This window comes from Calliphora vicina, unplaced genomic scaffold (assembly GCF_958450345.1).
Source record: "Calliphora vicina unplaced genomic scaffold, idCalVici1.1 scaffold_44, whole genome shotgun sequence".
Classification (NCBI taxonomy): Eukaryota; Metazoa; Arthropoda; class Insecta; order Diptera; family Calliphoridae; genus Calliphora; species Calliphora vicina.
In genome coordinates, this window is record NW_027052579.1 from 27,991 (window position 1) to 42,093 (window position 14,103).

A 14,103-nucleotide genomic window follows, 5' to 3' on the forward strand; every position below is an offset into this window, starting at 1 on the left:
TTTTTTTTATTTAAATTAACACAAGGAATTTGTTAATTTTTATTCTAATTAACAGAATATCATTGAATTCGATTTTATTTATTTATTATTTATTAATAATAGAAAAATGTGATTTTTTTTACTCATCGAAGTAGCCTGTGCTTTTTTCTTTAAAGTTTTTTTTTTTGCAAATGTTTTTATGAAACAGTTAGCAGTTAAACATTCCATGTAGTTATTACGGAGTTTTTGCGTGTTCTTTTTATATAAAAGTGAAGTGATTTTGAACTAGTTTTAAATCTGTAGAAACTAATTTTAAAAAAAGTTTGAAAGGCCAGAACAAATTTAAAGGGGCTATTAGAGGTTAAGTGTAAATTACATCTAATACTGTAAAGTATCAAGAGCAAGTACTATAAATTTCAGCTGCAATTATCTGCCATTCCAATAACCAGAACGATTTCAGTGCCTTCATATTTTACACATTTTTTTGTATTTTTTTTTTTTGGCCAATTTCAAAAATTATATAAGTTTAAGAGTTATTTACGTCTATGCTCATTTGGCCAAACCATATATTTGTATGTCGAAATTTTGTCAATGGATCATTTATGTTATTTTTAATTATAAACCTAATTGAAGCCATTTACATAAATTGCATACTTTTTTCGATACTTTTATAACATCAATGTTTATTTTTCCAACTCCTGTATGCAATTTCTTATATTTTTTGCGATGAATCAACTGTGTTGTTCTTAAATGTACACCAAATTACAGGCATTTACATGAATAACCTAATTTTTCCGATAATTTCAAAACGTCCATGATTGTGTCGCCAAACCCTGTATATGTATTCCGAAATTTGTACGACCATTTTTTTCAATCACTTATGCTATTCTTCATTTTTGGACTAATTTTCAGGCATTTACATGAATAACCTAATTTTTCGATACTTTTAAAACGTCCATGATTGTTTGGCCAAACCCTGTATATGTAATCCGAAATTTCAATGACCAATTTTTTTTTTCGATCATATATTTTATTTTCTATTTTTGGACTAAATTTCAGCCACTTACATGCAATTTTGTTGATACTTTTAGAACGTCCATGCTTTTTTGGCCGAACACTGTATTTGAACATCGAAAAATTTATTGATTGATCAATTATGTTATTCTTAATACAAATACCAAATTTCAAACATTTTTATTGGAATTGACCACCGTGTGCTGGTGCATTCAGGAATTTCATGGCCATTCAATGTTGCTAACTGTATAATTGATATTTATTAAAAAAATATATTTTTTAAGTGTTTTATTCTTTTCTTAAATTATAAAGAATATCAAATGGAATGTCGGTGACAAAAGTCCACTACCAACAAAGACTTTTTTCTTGTATTATTTGGTTAAATACATGCTTTCCAATATACCTGTAAATACATAGAAAATAAATATTAATATATTTTTATTTATACAATGCAATAATATACATAAATATTTTTTTTTTATTTTATTAGAATTATATAATACGATAAATATTACACTATGGGACAAATAGTAGGGTCAGTGATCGGCGGGGGTTCTGGTTTAGGAATCGAGATATATGGATTTGAAATTAGTATATATCGTATAGGAAAATTTTTAATTCTTTTGCCTTTTTCTTGCATTTTGACCATCTAAATGTCCGAATATCGCAAAGTTATGTTCAGTAAAGATTTTCAGCTTAACGCCGCCTACAACAATAAAGAAAAGTGGTATTTTTGGTTTTCATTGAGTGGAACTCTGGAAAATCAGTTTTTCATATTTTTTTTCGTTAGTTATCTTACAAAACTCAATTAAAATCATCTAATACTAGATGATCTAATGCCACAAACATATACTTAATTACTACAATCATATACAGTAGTTTCCGCTTAATTGTCCCCCGCTTTATTGATTTGTCCGCTTATTTGATCAAGAAAACACGCTAACATTAAATTCCATACAATATATTCAATAAACTTTTCGTTTAATTAAGTTCGTTTATTTGCGTTATCCTCTTAATTGACTTATGTATTAAGAATTTATTTTTGAAAACTATACAAAAAAATTATCAAACAAAAAATTCGATTGCAAAACATAAAAGTTGACTTGTAATCCAGTTATTGAGCAAAACAGGTGAAAATTGGTAAAAATTTTAATTTTTGCGATTTTTAAGCCACTGGATGCACTTTTTTCGGGTAGATATGTTCCGCTTTTCTTTTATTCAATATCTACCACTTTGATTCAGACACAAAAGAGATATTCCGTAAGGTATACCGAGATATAACCGTGTTAAAATATAGAAAAAGTGATATAAATCCATCTTGAGCAAAAAAAAATTCGCATGGACATTAAATTACTTGACAAAACTAATGATGCAGAAGCTCTTATTTTTGGGGCTACTTTCACGTGCAATTGTCAGAATTGAGTCCCAAAGCAATGAACGGCAAACACTGCAACGGCAGTGTTTCCGTTGGTTACGCTAATGCTTTTGCCGATCTTACCTTGATAAGGGCAAAAGGAGATTTTGAAATAAAATTCAAGGCAATGTAGTTGCCGATTTGAGTCTTAGTCTTAATCTGATCTATTCAAGGCCAAGAGCCTCTTTTTAAACATAAATTTTGAATACATTCTAACTTATTCTAGTTTACAGTTTTGCTTTACTTACTCCTATTCTAATAGAGTTTTTACCATCATTTCTTGACTCAATATCGGCAAGCATTTTAGAAATATATGCGGAAGAAATTTTAGTTTTTAAAACGCACAAAATTTGTTCGCTAAATTGAGGCCATACAAATTTTTGGCCATCGGAAATTTTAGGGAGAAATCTATATCAATCTAAAAGAAAAAGTAGAATTACAACATATAAGCTATACATATATAGTGTTTATAAAAAACCGACTTTTTAAAAAACCGGTTTGTCGGTTAACCGAAAAATGGCCTTTTTTAAAAAACCGGTTTTTCGGTTAACCGTCATCGATTAAACCGGTTAACCGTCATATATGTGTAAAAAACATAAAATGTACAAAAAAGTACATACAGATTTAAATTTTTTAATTTTAGTAGTCAGGAATGGTTAATATTAAATAACTATAAATATACAAAAGTGCTAAGTCCATTTATTTTGTAAAAATTTCAAAATTATTATCTCAGTCAAATGGAAATGATTATAAATATGTTACTAAATATAAAATACTTGTTTTAATTATTGGTTTATTCATTAAATTTCAACCAAAAAATGTAAATCACTTTTTTAATTTAATATTTGATAACTTTGAAATTTATTTTCACCTCTACTTTCTGATATGAAAGACAAAATGTTCCAAGTCCCAAAAGAGGACCTATAAGATGTAAACGCACTTCCACTTAGCTGTGATTATTTGTTATTATAAAAAACTCCATTATCATATTTCATAAATATTTCAAATAATGAATTTTAGAACGTTTTTTGTCTCTCCTGTAATATTTCTGAAAAGCTAACGAAGTGATTAATAAATAAAAATTTTAAGAACAAAATACACTAATGAAGTCAAATTTATTGAAGGAAGGTATGTACATCGAATTCAATTTAACGTTTGGTAAGATCATCACTAAGTTTTTAATGAATCATTAGTAAGATTTAGCCTAAACTTATAGAATTATGCGGAATTTAATTTTAATTTTTAATAGTTTCATTATGTGCAAACATGTTTTTAAGTAAACTCATCGTCCTCTATTATTTAGAATCATTGTAATTCTTAAAAATGTTAATCTAAAGAGTTTTGTATTGTAAATCAGCAGTTTAGGTTTCAAATCAGACCAATAATGTGTATACAATGAACATTAAAAATGCACAAAAACTTGAGATTTATCAATTTTAGTCCCAAATTTTAAAAACCGGTTAACCGAGTGATAAAAACCGGATAAACCGGTTAACCGAAAATCAACATTTTAAATTAACCGGTTCGCAAAAAACCGAGATTTGGAAGAAAAACCGGTTTATAAACACTATACATATATATATATATATAAATATTGGTATGTCAAATGAAAACCTGATGGTTTTATGTAGTCAGGCCATAACTTAAAAATTTCTGCCGTTGTCTGAGATTCCGATATCTGTTTGAACCGAAATGGCGCACATTTGCGCCAATAAAGATCATTTTAGTTTTGCGCCACGGAAGAAATTTTAGTTTTTAAAACGCACAAAATTTGTTCGCTAAATTGAGGTCATACAAATTTTTGGCCATCGGAAATTTTAGGGAGAAATCTATATCAATCTAAAAGAAAAAGTAGAATTACAACATATAAGCTATACATATATATATATATATATATATATATATATATATAAATATTGGTATGTCAAATGAAAACCTGATGGTTTTATGTAGTCAGGCCATAACTTAAAAATTTCTGCCGTTGTCTGAGATTCCGATATCTGTTTGAACCGAAATGCGCCAATAAAGATCAAATTCCTCAGCTGATATTTGCTCACTTTGAAGATATTGTAAATTCCAACTGCAATTTTCTTCTGACTCTGAAATAACAACAATTATTAAATATAAGTAACAATAATATAATCATTATATTTACCTTCAAAAGTATTGTAAACTTTTTCCTCTTTTTCCGCTTCTATAAAAATCCTGTAGATTGAAAATGAAAATATTAAAAATGTCAAAACAAAATACTTTTAGAATTTATACTTACCAGTTCCTCTGAGGGAAATATTAAACATATTTATTTTTCCATCTCAGAACAGTCAGATAAACTGCTTACAACACCTTTTGCCTCAATATATTTGATAATGGTATTTATAAGCAAGTTGCGTTATTCTTCGTGAAGCGTTTCATTTTTTTGGTAGAAATCCAGTATTTCACGTCCATTGTGGGTACACTTAAGTATCTCCATAACAGACATTTTTGTTGTAACCTGCTTATATTGGGAGTTGTAAGTTTCACTTTTATTTGTTGATTTCTTCCATTCATCCAAGTTATACTCAAATTTGACCATATCTCCAATTTGGCTATCAGCAAAGAGTCTTTCGATATGGTTACTTTTGAGCATGTGGACAACTTCTACTGTAATCCCTTGTTCTGTAAATAAATAATTTAAAAAAAAATATAATGAAATATGTAATAAAGTAAATAAAATATATTACTATACCTTTTAGTCTATCATATAGGTGACTCAGATTCCATTTGTTTAGTAGGCAGTACAAATCGCTGAATTTGTCCATCTTTAATTATAAGTACTCTTGTAAAATTCTTTTAATTTAATAAATGTAGTTCCATTTGATTCAATTTTTTCCACCGGTTGTCCAACAACTAAATCTACACAATTTCATAAATTTTTTTAAAACAAATCATATACGAAATTTACAAAGCATTTGAAATTAAACGGATTTTGTGTTAATGTTATGGAAAATAGTAAAAGTATATAGAAAATTATTTTCTTAAATACACACCAATCATACACAAACACTTTTCGTTTTTTATTTGTTAATAAATAACTATTAATAACACTTTTTATTTTTTCTTTCAATAATTCACAAAATTTGTTCACAAAAATATTTTTCTTAAAACACTTTAACGCATCAACTCACAAAGTACACAGAGGCGTCACGAGACAGAAAATAATATAGTTCTATATTTGTTTCATTTTTAGTAACTGCCCTTTTTATTTTGTTTTAGTCTTAATTTTCTGCCGCAATAATTCAATTTCTTTCCGATTTAGTTTGATGCAATCATTTATTTTTGTAATATTTCACTTTTAATTGCCATTGTACATGTGGAGTTTTATTTTGCAAATGTAAAAAACAACCAAGAATTTTGTTTCATTTAAATTTACACGTAAACAATACACACATTTTTATAATTTTTCATTTTAAAAAATTTTGTGCCACAGACTACGAAAAAATTGTCTTACAAATTTATTTGTTTGTTTTGTTCACATTTCTTTGTCTACCAAATTCGTGTTGTATATAGCGTTTTGCTTTAACACATCACTGATATTGTAGTACAAAATATATTGCTATCTCTTTTTATGAGAACTGCCCTAACATCTGATTTGGCGTTTTTTAAACGTCAAATTTTACACTTCTGTATATTCTGTGCATCAACTTCTTAACACAGAATAAAATTAAAATCTTAACAACGTTTTTGTCAAGTTATTTTCTCAATACACACAATTTGTTTACCGTTAGATTTCTTTCTGCAATTCATTGCAAAAAAAGAAGTTAGTCACAATCTATGATGCACGCGACAAACCTTAAAAGAATACATTTAACAAACCCTTTTTCAATTCGCGCGTCGCTCACGGCTACACAATTGATCAACGAGTCGTTAACAAGAGAATATAGAAAGCATGCACATTAGGGTGCCCATAAGAAAAGTTTATGATGTTCACGACGAAAATGTATGCTTAGTTAAATCTATGAGTAAAATTTTAGAATGTTTTTCCTTACGTCAATATTTGGTAAATTCAATGGATAAATGTCCTTTTCGGGGGTTTTGTGATTTTTTCATTTTTCTTGCAAAAAATATACAAATAAAAGTCATATAAAAGACGCTCTCAATGACATACATATAGGAAAAATTAGTGTAAGTCCAATAAATATGAATTTTTAAGAAAAAGAAATAAAATTTTTAAAAGTTTATAAACTCAAAACAAAAATTTTGCCGCAGAAATAAAAAATTTACAATTTTTTGTTGACTATAATATAATATCAAATTTGTATACGAAATCTTTAATAACCAATCACAAAAACATCTAAATATTTTCATCCTTTGATCAGGCAGGGATATTTTAAAAAAGTACTCTGATTATTTAATTCCTTATATTTAGCACCTACTATTTTGGAGAACCCTAATTCACATGTATTTTTGTCATTTCATGTACACAGTGTGCAATAAAAATGTTTCTTCAAAAATAAATTTATTGTTTTTTATTTAGTACAAAACATGAATAATATTACCTCTAAAATTATGTTTGACATAGATATTTTGCTAAATAATTAAATTACATACATATGTACTATGTATATTGATTCAATAATAATGTAATATATGTATGATAAAGAAATATTAGTGAAATATATGCTTTTCAGTTGTACGAACTTAACCTTTCCACAGTGTACATTATTTGTGAATAATTTTTCTAGAATACTCTCAAAAATTTTACAATATGTTGCAAAACATTCGAAAAAACTAGCTGCCTACATTTATGGATGCAGACGGCAAACATTAAAAGCATGCATTTATATATTCTTTAATAAGTCGCACTTTGCTTACATCTATAATTGTAAACACACATAGGCGTCAGCAACAAATAAAAATACACAACCTTCTTTACTGAGAGAATATCTGACATATATAAAAAAGCAATGAGAGATTATGTGTAGGTATTTCAAACACCCTTATTTCTTGTATTATTCCATGTACATTTATACAAGTGTATGACAGCGTGCAACTGATCATTCGTTATAGTTTAAATGAGTGATGTTCAAAAATAAAAATGAAGATGTATTGGTGAGAGATCTACCCAGCAAACATAATGTCAAACACTTAAAATAAAAACAAAATGAAGAAAGTTTAGATTTAGAATTTTTGTCAAATAAAACCAATTTATTAAATGAATGTAATTTAAATTTTAAGGAAATGAAAAAATATACATTGTAAGTCCGAAATTCTCTAAAATTTTGTATTTATTTTTGACTTTGTTTTATTGTGTTCAATTGTAATTGAAACGCGTGTGTTTGCTATGTTTTGAACAAAAACAACCAACAACAATGCTTAATAAATTTCTGAAAAAATTACGATAGTCCGTCACATGTGTTTTCTTCGCATGCTCAGCGATGAATGAACAAATGTATTTAAAAGAGAATAACAAATGTGTGTAAATTTTTCAAACAATTGTTGTATGGCGTGAACATCACTGGTTTAAATTTTTGCTTCGCTAACTATCAAAGTCGATATAAAAAAAATTGACAACAAGCTGATTGTTCTCTGATGGTGGCCCCTTGTTTAATACACTTTGTATTGTTTATTCCATGCTCATGTGCTCTCTTCATAAATCATGAATACAGTGTGCAATGTACAAATTGTATAATACAATTTAATTTATTTTCTTAAATAAGTATTATTACCTTTTTAACTTTAATTATTTGAAACTTTCAACAAAAATAATAATTCTAACTTTAATATAATAACATTTTACCGCATGAAAGCATTAGATTTATTAAAATACATACATATGTATATACATTAGTGTATGAATACATCTATCACACACTTTTCCTTGATTTATTTTCTTATGTTTTTTTTACATGATTATGGTGCGGTGTTGTGTACTATAAAATATATTAAAAAAAAAACGCAAAAAGTAAAGTGCGTTCATTATTTCATAGGAAAAAGCATTAAATTGAATGAACAAAAAGCGTTTATTATAATTTTTAAGTTGTCATTAGTGTTTGGACTAACATGAAAACCAAACAAAAATAATATTTGAAACAATAAAAAATATTTGTTAATAACAAAATTAATTTCAAACATGCGATTGTTTGACTTTTTTTATTTTTTCTGTGTATAGTATTAGATGATTTTAATTGAGTTTTATAAGATAACTAACGAACAAAATTATGGAAAACTGATTTTCCAGGATTACACTGAATAAAAACCAAAAATACCACTTTTCTTTATTAACTATGTTGTAGCCGGCGTTGAGCTTAACAACTTTACTGAACATAACTTTGCGATATTCGGACATTTAGATGGTCAAAATGCATGAAAAAGGAAAAAAAATACAATTTTTCATATACGATACATAATAATTTCAAATCGATATATCTCGATTCCTAGACTTTATAACTTTTTTTTACCGATCTAACATTTCCCATTGGGCAGAACCCCCGCCGATAACTGACCCTACTATTTGTCGCATAGTGTTATTATATAACAAGATAAAAAGAGTGCGAGCAACTGAGGCCTTCGACTCTGATAGTAATATTATTTTTGATTAATATTCAAAGTTAACTATATCTTATTTAATAGTTTACATTGCTTAAGAAAAAAGTAAATACTGCTAATATTATTGAGCAAGTAATAGGGGGGTCAGACGGCATGTATTGCTTGTGTATTGGGACATGTATTCGATACATATGGAATTCCATGTGTATGTCAAAATTCACGTTATACATACGATTCATAATTTCCACGTTGTATTTCAAAATACAACACTGTTATACACACGAAAATAGAACATGCTCTAATTGCCAAAAATGTCACGAGTAATACACATGTATTTTACATACACAAAGTTTCATATGGATCACACGGTATGTATATGTTTACATATGGAAAAATGTCCCAATACATGGCACAAAACACAAGCAATACATGTCGTCTGACCCCCCTTTAAAGAGCTAGGTGTAGATGTTCCGAATGTAGATATTCTCTGCGAGCGATATTTTGCACATATGTCCAATATATGTTGGACAGACAGTGTTGTCTTTGGCTAACAGGTTGATGAGTGATAGAAGTGTGACCAAGTCTAATGGTGTTTTCTTTTCTGACACAAAATGTTGCCTATATATTTTGTACCATTTATTAAAGGTTACCCATACCCTCATAATGTGTTGCATTTTTAACGATCACAATAGAACAAAAATCATTACCATTTATGCACTTTTCTTTTATGTAGCTTCTAAATATTATAAAACTATAATTTTTGCTTACATAAAAAGTGGTGCATTTCTAACCCTTTGATAAAATTAAAGGGGAAACATGTTGCATATATTCAGGGTTTTATGGTAACATTATTAGAAAAGAACACGACCAAACTACATTTGTTTCAGAAAAGAACACAAAGAAGGGTAAAAGGCAGAATAAATGCATCATTTATCCCAGAAAAGAAAACACCATAAGTCTGGTAAATAATTTGTAGAAGGGAAAATAGCTTTGGCGCCAAATGGATTGTATATTTTGTTGTGGTGGTTATATGTATGTTGCCCATTGATTGTTTTTTGTTGATTTAAGATAAGATTTAATTACATATTGCAGATCTATATTTTCCTGAATATGAAATGTTAGCAGGGAACATTTCTTTGCATTCTCGGCAGTAACGTCTGCTGCTTCATTTCCTGGTATATTAGCATGTCCTGGGACCCACATAATACGAAGTTTGTTTGGATATTTTCTTAGAAAATTTCGTATTTCAGATATTAAATGTCCTGAATTTTTCGCGTTAAGTACAGAAGATACTGTCGATTTGCCATAAATATCACCTGTTTATTATTTACGCGAAAGGACGCTTTTATTTTAATAATATTATTAAATAAAAAAATCAAAACAACAACTAAAAGACAAATAAGTAAAGAAAATTCTTTATATTTTTGTTTAACCTATTTTGTGCATTGACTATTAAATAAAGATCAAGAGTGTTAACGAAATTAATTACAAATACTCTTTAATGAGTCTCTTTAACGAAAACAGTGAGCGAAGGTTAAGTGTAAACGGCAGAAATGCATACGTTACAGTTAATGTAGATGAAAAAAATATAAACAAAACAAACAGAAGAATAGATGACAACTTGTTTTTAACCGACAAACCTGTTAACCGTGCTCGTTCTTGTTCCCCCGCATTGACAACAACTAATGATTGTCAAACGAAAGAAAATTCAACAGCTGTTATAGGAGAGTTACCAGAAAATAAACATATTTTATCTATGCCTGAAAGTATGCTAGCTATATCAGCTTCAGATACGAAATCCACCACACTAACTACGAATAAAATTAACCCATTAAGCGGCGCTATATCCAAGATTAGTCAACCATTAAATAAAGATAATAAATCCCTAATACAGGTTGGAATGGACCGGTATATTACAGTATTAAAACGGGCACGAAGTCCCAAGTCCTCGAAAGCGGCACCCTTGGCCAAATTATATAAGGATAGTGAACCTGATAGACTAAACAATGAAAATCGTTTTTCTATTCTGGAATGTGAAACTAATGAACCAGTAAATAAAATCCACTCTACAAAACCACCCCCATTTACTTGAGAGAAAATAATTCGAATCCACTGGTTCCTGATCTCATTAATAGGAGAGAACTCTTTTTACGTAATCCCAATCAAGAAAGGCACGATTCATGAAACTAAAATACAGGTCAATAGTGAAAACGATTATAGAAAGGTTGTAACATATTTTGAAACTCAAAAGAAGTGTTTTTACACTTATCAGCTGAAAGGAAGCAAGGGTCTACAAGTTGTAATTAAGGGTATTGACTGTAATGTTGAACCACTCGAAATAAAGCAAAGCTTAGAAGATAAAGGCTATAAGACAAAAAATGTGATAAATATTAGAAATCGCGAAAAAATACCCCAACCACTCTTCCGTGTTGAACTTGAACCCGGTGACATAAACCTGAAAAAAATTAAACACATCCCATATATAACCTGAAGTGCTTATTGCATCGTAAAATTACGGTAGAAGAACCACACAAACGATTTGGCTCCGTCCAATGTATGAATTGTCAAGAATATGGATTAATATGGATGTTAAAAAATCACAAAGCCAGAAACCAAAGATTGTCCCCGCTCAGCCATTAAATAACATCAATTTGAACTACCCCCCGTTGCAACAGACATATGACAACAAAGTAACATATGCAAATGTACTTAGAAACAACCAAACTCAGACGCAAGTCCGTCAACTCCAAAACGAAAATATGAACCCAGAGGTAAGAGACCAAACACCAATTTTCAATTTTACCCGACTAGAATCTACAATAGAAACTCTTGTGCAATCGGTAAATAACTTTACAAACTCAATGAGTAACATGATGCAAGAAATGCTTAAGATGCAATCAATGTTATTGCAGGCTGTGCTTAACAGACCATGAACTGCCTAAGAATATGTTTTTGTAATGCAAACGGCATACGCCAACACAAAAACGAACTCGAATATTTTTTAAGAAACCATTTGACGTCGAAGCTTAAAGATTGTATAAAAAGACTTAAAAAGCTCTTGGAATTTCAAAAAATGGAATCATTGAATAAATATTTAGAAAGCCTGGACGCAACCCCGCAATCGGATTACTCATTATGGCGAGCAACAAAAAGTCTTAAAAGACCCGGTATATGTAAGTCCCCCTTGCGAAATTCAAGTGGCGGTTGGGCAAGAAATGATACTGAAAAAAGGAATCTGTTTGTTAATCATTTAAAAAAAGTATTTACACCGAACACATCAAATGAAGCAATTGAGTTGCCACCTGTTGCACTCCATTTTGGAGCACCCGTACCCCTATGTTTTGAGATTCGAGAGATCGAAAATGCTATTGTTGATTTAAATCCCAATAAAGCGCCTGGTATGGACAAGATCAGCAACAAGATGCTTATGGAGCTACCCCGGATAGCAATAAAAATAATTCTTTTTATTTTTAATGCTATATTACGACTTGAATATTATTCTCCAGAATGGAAGGTTTCACTGGTTACCATGATACCCAAGCCGGGAAAAGATCACACAAAATTAGAATCATACAGACCCATCAGCCTATTGTCTAATATATCAAAGCTATTTGAGAAGATACTTACATATGAACAAGTTGTACCCGATGTTAACTGAAAACAATTGTATTCCGAATCATCAATTTGGAGTTAGAAGAAAACACAGTACTATCGAACAAACCCATAGACTTGTAAATATGGTGAGAAAAGCGTTTGAAGAAAAGAAATACTGTTCCGCACTCTTCATCGACATCTCTCAAGCGTTTGATAAGGTATGGCATGCTGGATTAATATACAAACTGAGTCAAAATTTACCCGCAAACACACATAAGCTTTTGGAATGCTATTTAACTGGTCGAACTTTTAAGGTTAAAGAGAGAAACTTTTTAAGTACTGCACAACCCATTGAAGCTGGAGTCCCCCAAGGCAGTATCCTAGTACCTTTTTTATATTTGATATATTCGTCTGATATGCCAACTAACAATCGCACTCATAAATCAACATTTGCTGATGATACTGCTATTCTAAGCATTCTTGAAAACCCTCAAGAAGCGTCTCGTTACTTACAAAACCACATATTTGAATTAGAAAAATGGTTAAAACAATGGAAAATTAAAGTCAACGAGCTAAAATGTACACACATAACATTTACATTGCGTAGAGAATCATGCCCCCCTATTCATATCAATAACCAAACAATAATTCAACAATCGGAAGTGAAATACCTCGGAATACATCTCGATCGTCGCCTTACATGGAAAAGTCATATAGATGCAAAGTTGACTCAAATGAAATTGAAATCAATTCAAATTAATTGGCTTATTGGCAGAAACTCTACGCTTAGTTTAGATTGTAAACTTCTACTTTATAACATGATCATAAAACCGATATGGTGTTATGGCATACAGTTATGGGGCACGGTCTCAGCGTCAAATGTAGAAAAGATCCTAAGACGCCAAAACAAGACGCCAAACAAGCAACTGATCACAGTTGCCCCCTGCTATATCAAAAACGCGAATATACACAAAGAAATAAACGTGCCCATTGTAAAAACTGAAATCTCGAAAAATGTAAAAAAATATTTTAAAAAATACTTGAAGTTAAGATTTGAACCACTTATTGTTAGTTCATTAAATAATGAAGATACAATAAATAAATGACGATAAAAAAAAATTTGCTATCAGTACATATAATAAAACGACGTTTTTGCATAGAACAATGTTTAACAGCAAATTTTATAGCAAGAGCTTATGCGGTAAAAATGCTGCAATAAGGTTAAAAAAATTCGTAATATAAAACTGATACATTGTGATCAACAATTCCGAATGAGGTGAATGACTCGTTTTTTGATACATAAATATATATCATTCATTTTAGCGTACATAACTTAAAAATTTACATTGGGGCTTCAGATTTTGTCAATTTTTGGCACACCTAAATCCATATCCGTTTTTAAATTTGAAAAACTCACGATATTTTTTGAGAAAAGTGACAAAATTCGACAAAGTGTGTAAGTTTATGTATTCATATCTTGTAAAGCTGTGGTCTTGTGCAGGAACCATTGAAAGGTTATTTTGACTTTAAGTTTAGCAGCTAAAGAGTATTATTTTCATTTAAAAGTACATTCATAT

The 14,103-nt window shown here is 29.6% G+C and overlaps 1 protein-coding gene and 1 pseudogene across 1 annotated transcript in view; both read right to left on the minus strand.

Annotated features, from left to right (window-relative positions):
* Positions 1-1,234: 1,234 nt before the first annotated feature.
* fy (fuzzy planar cell polarity protein-like protein) overlaps positions 1,235-14,103 on the minus strand; it is a 163,062-nt gene continuing 150,193 nt past the window's right edge. The window contains exon 4 of the mRNA XM_065514809.1: positions 1,235-1,396. Within this exon, the coding sequence (XP_065370881.1) occupies positions 1,339-1,396 (58 nt within the window). The 3' untranslated portion in view covers positions 1,235-1,338. The remainder of the gene's footprint in view (positions 1,397-14,103) is intronic.
* On the minus strand, positions 3,975-5,288 carry LOC135963032 (uncharacterized; annotated as a pseudogene).